The 8,308-nt window shown below is 47.2% G+C and overlaps 1 protein-coding gene and 1 long non-coding RNA gene across 7 annotated transcripts; both read right to left on the bottom strand.

The window, feature by feature from the left end:
• Window positions 1-534: 534 nt before the first annotated feature.
• LOC133899815 (berberine bridge enzyme-like D-2) lies at window positions 535-2,381 on the bottom strand. Its single transcript, XM_062340883.1, has 2 exons — window positions 1,205-2,381; window positions 535-1,172 (listed from the first exon to the last, which is right to left on the bottom strand). Exons 1-2 carry the CDS (start codon window positions 2,244-2,246, stop codon window positions 628-630), a joined length of 1,587 nt encoding a protein of 528 aa, XP_062196867.1. The 5' UTR covers window positions 2,247-2,381; the 3' UTR covers window positions 535-627.
• Window positions 2,382-3,873: 1,492 nt separating this feature from the next.
• LOC133899704 (uncharacterized) lies at window positions 3,874-8,023 on the bottom strand. Of its 6 annotated transcripts, XR_009906389.1 has the most exons (6): window positions 7,158-8,023; window positions 6,769-7,015; window positions 5,336-6,468; window positions 5,011-5,097; window positions 4,454-4,511; window positions 3,874-4,226 (listed from the first exon to the last, which is right to left on the bottom strand). It is a non-coding gene; the product is annotated as an uncharacterized LOC133899704 (long non-coding RNA). The 6 variants fall into 6 exon arrangements; XR_009906386.1 differs by lacking the exons at window positions 3,874-4,226; window positions 4,454-4,511 and having other exon boundaries at window positions 4,677-5,097; window positions 5,336-5,946; window positions 6,317-6,468; XR_009906385.1 differs by lacking the exons at window positions 3,874-4,226; window positions 4,454-4,511 and having other exon boundaries at window positions 4,677-5,097; window positions 5,336-5,513; window positions 6,317-6,468.
• Window positions 8,024-8,308: the final 285 nt, after the last annotated feature.

Below are 8,308 nucleotides of genomic sequence, written 5' to 3'. Positions count from 1 at the left end.
TCCAACGGGTCATAGTCAAATACATCATGTGGAAGATTCCATTGTTGACCTGCCTAACATCATACATGGACCAGTTAATCGTACATGCTCTGACAGTAGAAGCGACAACACTGAACACTAACTGTTTCTCCTGAAATTCAGGCCCAAGATTAGAGAGCAAGTTGCTCCCTCCGTTTTTTAATACTTGACATCATTGACCGCTTTATTTGTTCTCAAATACTTGTCATGCTTTTTTAGATTTCCCCCCTCTTTTACCTTACTTTTACTTGTGTGGGCCCTTATTTAGTTTGGCATATAGTAGAAAAAGACAACCCTATAGCAATATTATAAGTCTAGAACATCTACGGATAGCCAGATTCAACTACAAGTATCACAATAATACAAAATGCTAGCCATTAGTAGTTCAGAGTACAGACTCTCCATCAGCTTCTCCATGGGACTCTTAATTTTTTTTTTATCGCAAGAGCATTTTCGTCATTCTATATAGAAACAATTATTGGCTTGGTATTTGAGTCTTGGTCAAAGGTGTCAAAGTAATTGAAAGCGGAGGTAAATACTTTACTTGCATCTTCGTCATCACACGCATATTCTAACGAGTACAAGTTTGCAATCAGTGTCATTTCTCATCTAGTAGTGTAGAGGAGGAATGCTTTGTGCATTGTTGAACACATTGCCGGGGTCAACCAACGTCTTGGCCTTGACCAGCCGGTCAAAATTGGACCCGAAATACGCCGCTCCCCACGATGACCGTGCGCGCTTCACCGCCCCCTCCGACGACCTGCCCGCCGGACTCGTCCAGTTGTTGGTGCCTAGGTCGAGGTCTAGGTAGTTGACATATGCGGCACGGGGATCCTTCGACACGTGGGGGGTCATGTACATGTGGAGTGATCGGAGCCACCCGATGTACTCACCAGCACGGTCCAGGTCGGATTGGTCCCAGTACACACCGTACTGAATGCTGTAGAGGTTTCCGGCCCGATAAGGGAACGGCGTCTCGTTGCTGCCTATCCGAGCCATGGCGCCGCCGTAAGGGTCTAATATGATGGACCCTTGTGGCCCGACGGATAGGTATCGAACGATGTTTACCATGTCACGCCTAGAGATCGGCGTTTGCACATAGTCGGACTTGCTCTTGGAGTACTGCTTGAATCCGAGCCATCGGTTTGGTAGGTCTGACTCCATGAAGCCCAGCGGTGGCGGCGGCGTTTGCTGAGGCCGGCAAACTTGGCCGTCGACTCAACCCAGCTTATTTCAGTTAGGTCTGACTCCATGAAGCCCAGCTCCGGGAAACTTTGAGTGAGCACTGACAAGGCAAGATGCTTTGGTCCTAAAACTTGGCCTTCCAATGAGACAGAGACATTGCCATCTGATGACCCGGTAGGGAGGTACACAGACAGGTAGAAATCATCCGGCAAGTTCGGCCCAACAAATTGCCACTTGTAGATCAACCCGGCAACGAGTTCGACCGGACCGGTTCGACCCACCGTGAACACGGTGATGTTGCGAGGAACCGGGACGAGCCGGAGCTTCCAAGCATACACCACTCCCCAGCTCCCGCCGCCGCCACCGCGAATGGCCCAGAAAACGTCGTCTCCCATGGTGCTCCGGCTGAGTATTTTACCGTTCGGGTCGATGAGGACGGCGTCCAAGACGTTGTCGGCGGCGAGCGCAAACTTCCGCGACAGCAGCCCGAAGCCGCCGCCGGAGATGATGCCCCCTAGACCGACGGTCGAGCACGACCCAGCCGAGAACGCCAAGGACCGGCTCGACCGGCCCACGGTGTAGTACAACTCGCCCAGGGTCGCGCCTGACTCGGCCCAGGCCGTGGCCGAGCCTGGGTCGACCCGAACCCGATTCAGGTTCATGAGGTCGATCACCACGAAGGGGACGTGGTTCTCCGTGGTGTACGACAGCCCCTCGTAGCTGTGGCCGCCGCTGCGCACGCGGACGGCCAGCGACCCGCCGCGCGCGCAGAGGACGGCGCCACGGAGGCCGTCCCTCGAGGCCGGGAGCACGACGGCGGTTGGCTTGCCGACGCCGGGGAGCGTGAACCGGAGGTTGCTGATGGAGGAGTTGAGGAGGATGGCGTAGCTTGGAGACGTCGGGAAGGAGAAGTTGGTGACGCCATGGGAGACGAGGCAGGAGGAGAGGTTGTGTGCTGCTGCACCATCAGCACCGGCGCCGGAGCATGTTCTTTGATGAAGTGAAAGGAAGAGGCACACAAGGAGAGCTGCAATGGAGCTCATTAGAGAGAGAAGTAGAGGGAGAGAGAGAGTGAAAGTGATCCGTTAAGGCGTGCAACAAATATATTGGATTGCAAAATGCAAGCGTGTGAACATGGTTTGCAGGGAAGACTTGACTTCAGGGCTGGAAGAGCACAACTTATTTTTTGATGAAATGGAAGAGCACTTGTGAAGAGAGGTCACTTTCATGGAAATGGGGTTCATTGGATTAGAGTGGTGGCAGTTTTCTGAGCCAGTTGTGCGTATGTGCGTTCAGTGGAGCTAAGAAAAAATTCTGATGTGTATATCCATGGTGTCCATTTACCTGCCAGGCGATTTTGAGGCTAGGAATAAGTGTAGGATTAATTGGAAAATATACTAGATTTTTCTTTTTTCTTTTGGCAGGAGAAAAGGAGGGAAGAATTGTACTTTCTGAGTGGCCATGCTTTACACACATGAGCTGTGAAGTAAAGCATTTCTTAATGTGTTGATTTTTATATCTAGATATGGTAGAAATGCTTGTAAGTTACACGAAGATTGATTTTCTCTTGGATTTGTCTTGTATTAGCTTTTGTTTCTTCTGGCCTGTAACAAGTGGGCTGAAATATCTTGCCACTAGTAAGATTGTATCACTCAAGTTTTTTTTCCTCAACAGATCCAATTGTACAATATTCATTTGGGCAACGAATTCACAAGAGCCTGCTAGTGCTGCACATGTGGCTTCAAGTAATCAAGTGCCAAAAGGCAGAAGCAGAACACCAGAGGTGCAGCAATCTGAGTTATGGAGACACTCTTGTAAATCAAATTAGTTTACTGTTGGTAATCACACGACATTACTCCTCTAGTGCTCTCTCTCTCTCTCATAGTGTAAAGGAGGAATGCTTTGTGCATTGTTGAACACATTTTCAGGATTGACCTTAGACTTGGCCTGAACCAACCGATCAAAGTTCTTTAAGAAATAACGTTCGCCCCAGGAGGCGACTGAGTTCAGGTTCGCGAACTTCACCGCCGACTCGAGCCAGCTCACCTAAGATAGCTCTGACTCGACGAGGGCTAACCCATGAAAGCTTCGACCTAGCACTGACATGGCCAGATGCTCAGGCCCTAGAACTTGGCCAGTGAATGACATGGAGAGAGGTTACCATGCATTTGACGACCCTGCCGGAATGTATGTTGAGAGGTAGAAGTCATCGGGTAGATGGGGCCCAACGTGCCGCCACCTGTGCGTCAACCTGGCAATGAGTTCGACCGGAGCTGAACACGGTGATGTTGCTCGGAATCGGAACAAGCCGGAGCTTCCTGTTAGCGGAATAGCAGCAGGCACGTATCGTGCATGTGCATGTGCCCGTGACCTGCGCACGCCAGGAGGCCGCGCCCTTCACACCGGAGATTCCGTCTGCCAGGCAATTAGTTTCTTTTATAGGAGACTAGTTGAGTGTCGGTGCGTTGCAACGGGAATGCAAACATCAATAGCGGCACAAGCGCATCCTCTTCACAACATACCTCTCTTGCTTCATTTTCCAATTCTCTACCCAGCAAAATCCATCTTCCCATTAAAACAATCAAAAACTCAATCAATAGCCATAATTGAGCTAAACACCGGCAGAAAGCAAGAACCAAATGTTCTGGAAGCAATTCTAAGGAAAGATCGGGATGATAAAACCACTTATACAATTTTCATGGCTGCTCACAACATGGATGTCGATTGTTAATAATTTGAAATTAGTTTGTGCATTTTCTATTTATTCATCACAAAAAGGCTCGTGCCTTTGCATACGATTTCCTATGGGACGGAAGGGTTAATAATTGGAAATTAGATTGTGCATTTTCTATTTATTCATCACAAAAAGTCTTGTGCCTTTGCATACTATTCCCTATGGGACAGAAGGGCAGCTTCGACCATTGACGACCATCCAGCGAAGAACTTCCACAACAAATAGTGTGTTCAAACCAAGCTTTAAGGCCTCTGCTTGCCTTGATTTCTTTAGGCAACCTTTGCTTCTGCTAAGATATGGTAGCATAAGAAAAGAGAATTCATTTAGAAAAATTGCATACTCATCAAATAGTGTGTTCAAACCAAGCTCCAGGTGGGCTCTTCAGATTAGTAATCTAGTAAATTTCCAATGGCCAAGCGATATACCATGTTTGAAAACGAAAGAAAGTAGGTTCCTTAGTCATATGCAAAACATGAAAGTATACACGATTTTGAAATGTTTGATCAGATACCTCACCGTGCAATTCATGTAGTGCATAGCAGATGAGCACTATCTTTCAAAACCAATGAACACACTGTGATACGAGACAGACTGTGAATATTAGTGAAAAAGGCAGAAAATAAGACTAAGTTGTCAGAAAATATTAGGACAAATTGCAATGTGGTAGAAAACCTTCCAACAGGTTTAGATGACCAAAATTGAAAGTTAATACAGCTCTAATAAGCAGAGACGCTCAACATAAGGAATGTGGGGAAACATATCTGACTTGAAGTGCATAGGAAATATTAGACTTCATTATGTATAAAAATTCATCAAGTATTACATTGGATAATTCACAGGACTTTGAGAAAAACAAGGGTCAATCGCATGAGCATTCATACAGGCAGCCGTGAACAGATCTTGCACAAGAAAAAAAAAAGACAATTCTAAGAATCAATCACTATTCAAGACAAGCGTTTCCTATTGGCGAGCAGCTTGTAGCTAGCAGCATGTACAGATTGGACAAGGGGCTCCATGCCAATCGGAGCTGCAGGAGTGCACGAACGGCACTGCTTCAAATTTAAAATGTTCACCTGATGCCACTGAGACGAAAACATAATCGCCTTTCTTAGGCTTGGACACATCGAAAAATCCAGTGTATGCAGTAAGACCAGGCATGCCTGAGTGGTCGAGGTTGTAGCATAGTTAGAAAACAACTTTGCACAGGATTTGAGATTTCAGAGGAACTATACAACATTGGCTTTCAGTAAAAGATAAAGGAACAATCAACTACTCAACTCAACTCATGACATTATGATTTCTCAGTCAGATAAATAGAACAAAGAAAAAAAAGGTTTTCATGGATTAAAGATGGCATTTTCCTCGAGGTAAAAGAGTGTGCGCTAATAATGAACTCACCAAGAACACCTATGTAGTACGACATAAGCATTTCAGGATGATTGATCTTGAAGAGAGACTCTGAATTAGGGATGAGTATGTACTCCTCCCATCCAGTTATTCCCCACACAAGATCACTGACCTTGAAATTCGGGTGCTCGGATGCTACCACCTTACTTACTCCATGGTTAACCAAAACCTGCAAGGTTTTGTACCAAGAGATACAACAGAACTGTAAAGTTCCCAGTTTGAAAATAAGAGAGTAAATGGAAGAAATAGTGGACTCTGCTCTAGTGAAGAAGTTGAACAGAGTATTGTAAATTTCATAGTTGCAGAACAAACAACAAAACCACTTGTGTGTTGTCCAAAATTTGTTGTTCAGAGCACACTGAATTCTTCATTTTCATCCCAATAAATAAATCAAGCCATAGATTTGCAGTCGCTTTCGATAAATAGTCCAATTTGATCGCTCAACTAACATACTTGGGAGACAGTGAAAACCTTTTCCGAAATCAACAAGATTAATCTCAGAGGTCAGATTCAACCAGACCTGCTTTCATCAGATTCATCTAACCCTGGTACTTTCTGGCATGAAGTCAATAATTTTTTTTTAAAAAAAAGTGGCAGGAGCTCTGCATATGCATTCAAAGGAAAGAAATATCAGCAGTACCATGGATAGCAAGTCAACAGATTAGATAAAAGAGTAGCAACCCTTACTAACAAATTAAGAAAGGAACTCTAAAGCTTTTGCTTGACTCTAATATTAACTCTTACAGCTTCTTACAACCACTGTGGTACTGGAATTTTAAAAGTCTACAAGCTTTGTTCAGAGCATACTGATTGGTATGTCGTTAGCCAAATTTGTCACTTACTCACAGTCACCACAACCCACGGTTTAACGCCATCTATTTACATTTCCAAGTTTCATACATTGGAAAATCATGAAATGATACGGATAAATAAAGAGACATAGATAAATTGCAGGAGATGAGAGCAACTCACATTGGAACAGAAGCCTAGTGTGGGTATGATTCGGCGTGAACTCCTTGATGATGAGGTGCTCAGTTCTGTGGTAGTAGTTGCCGTTCAGGATCACCAGAATTCCACCCATCTCGCCTCCTCCCAGATGAAGATCAGAGAGATCAAAATAAGCTCTAGTGCCATCAGATTTACATACAAAATGTTTATTAAGCTTAAATATTTGCACCAATTTGAAAGAAAAAAGTCAAAACAGTTTGCAAGAAATACATGCATAGTTTCAAGTGAGACCTCCTTTCCAGATTAAATCGACCATGAATTCTAGGTTTTATATTCTAGTTACAATAGGTGAACAGAGGCAATTCAATCTTGCCAAACTGATTGATGTACAATTTGAAAATTTATATAAGCCTCAAACGAAGTTATGATAAGTGATAAATAGGGGAAAAGTAGCAAGCATGAGCCATCTGTCTGACCTTTGTAGTGTATGGTGGAAGCAGCGGGCACCTTCTCCGGGCCTGTTGTGGATGGAAGAAGACGGGGGCGAGACGGCGGATCACCACGGGCACGGATCGATTGAAGCACAGGTTGGGGCCGATTCGGGATCGAATTCCGCGGATGGTGCGATTCGGTGCAGTGCAACGATAGGAGATTTGGGGGTTTCGTGTGGGAAAGAACGGAATCGACGGGGTTTCACAGGGAAAGGGAAGGAACAGATCGGCACTACAGCGAGAATCGGTCAATCTAATCAGCAAGAATCACTCACATGGCCAGTACAAAGGTATGAAAACTAAATGGGGGAACAGAAAGGCAAGAACTTGGATCAGTAAAAAATCAAGGACCCACGAAACAAGCACATTCTCACCTGTTTGTTCTTCTTTGCATCCGGCTCTCCGACGGTGGACGGCTCTCCGGCGACGCAACCTCAGGGATGGGGACATCGTGGTGATCGGAGCCACGCGAGCTCATCCTCCTCCTCCGGATCTGGGGTACAGCTGGCGGCGGCGGCCCCCCTTCTCCCGATCTTCCCCACCTCCCTCCATCCCTCCACGAGGCAGCGAGGGGTCGTCGAGGGGGGGAGAGGGACGAGCCGGTGGCGGATCCAGCGAGAATCCCGCCCAGGCGGCGGGGCGAGACCCCCCCCCCCAGAAAATGGCGCTCTGGACTGCCCCGGCCCCCTTAACGATGGGCGGTTTTGTCGGGTTTTCCAGTTTTTGTCCTCCAACCTCATAGCATACCGAGGCGGCGGCGCGGTTGTGGATGACCGGAGCGGTGCACAGGCGCACGGGGTGGCGTCACGGTTGAGGACGTCCGGAGCGGCGGCGCGATGGCCGGGGAACCGAGACGGCGATGCGGAGGTCAGGGAACTGAGACGGCGGCGCGATGGCAGGGGAACCGGGACGATAGCACGGTGGTTGGTGAAGGAGCGGCGGCGCGGTAGAGGATCTGGTGGAGGAGGAGAGGGGATCGGAGGGGGATGTGGCAGCAGACGGAGGAGTAGGAGATCTGGTGCTAGGGTTTGGGAGCGAACGTGTGATGCGGGCGGATGGATTGCGGGGCGGGATCTGTTGGACGTGCGATGAGGAGGCGCGACGGGCGTGGTGGGGAAGGGCGGAGCGTGATTGCCGGGCGGGAGCTGTTGGACGGGCGATGAGGAGTGCGGGCGCGCGGGACTGATCGGACGGGCGAGGAGCGGGCGATCGTCCGACTGGGGCAGACGAAAACATGCATTGCAAACGTTTTAATCCTTTATTATTATTACTAGTTAATTGCTCGTGCGTTGCAATAAGAGTCAAAAAATTTTACAACGGGTAGACTTACGTGCGTTGAATGCCCGTGCGTTGCAACATGAGTCGAAAATTTTCACAAATAACATTGTTGACATGGTGAAACACATGAAAAATAATTGGCCTGACATATTTAGGAAACCAATTGCATGTATGGAGGAAATTTTAATGACAATAGTTGAGTATCATGGTAAACACAACATCTAACACTTCCTAAGCTACCAAAATA

Source organism: Phragmites australis, chromosome 18 (assembly GCF_958298935.1).
Source record: "Phragmites australis chromosome 18, lpPhrAust1.1, whole genome shotgun sequence".
NCBI lineage: Eukaryota > Viridiplantae > Streptophyta > Magnoliopsida > Poales > Poaceae > Phragmites > Phragmites australis.
The sequence above is the reverse complement of the archived record's forward strand: the minus strand, read 5'-3'. Positions and strand labels throughout refer to the sequence as shown.

Coding starts and splice junctions, on each gene's coding strand:
- LOC133899815 (XM_062340883.1), bottom strand. CDS start 2,246: ATGAGCTCCATTGCAGCTCTCCTTGTGTGCCTCTTCCTTTCACTTCAT. Junction 1,173..1,204: donor GTTTGCCGGCCTCAGCAAAC/GCCGCCGCCACC, acceptor TCATGGAGTCAG/ACCTACCAAACCGATGGCTC.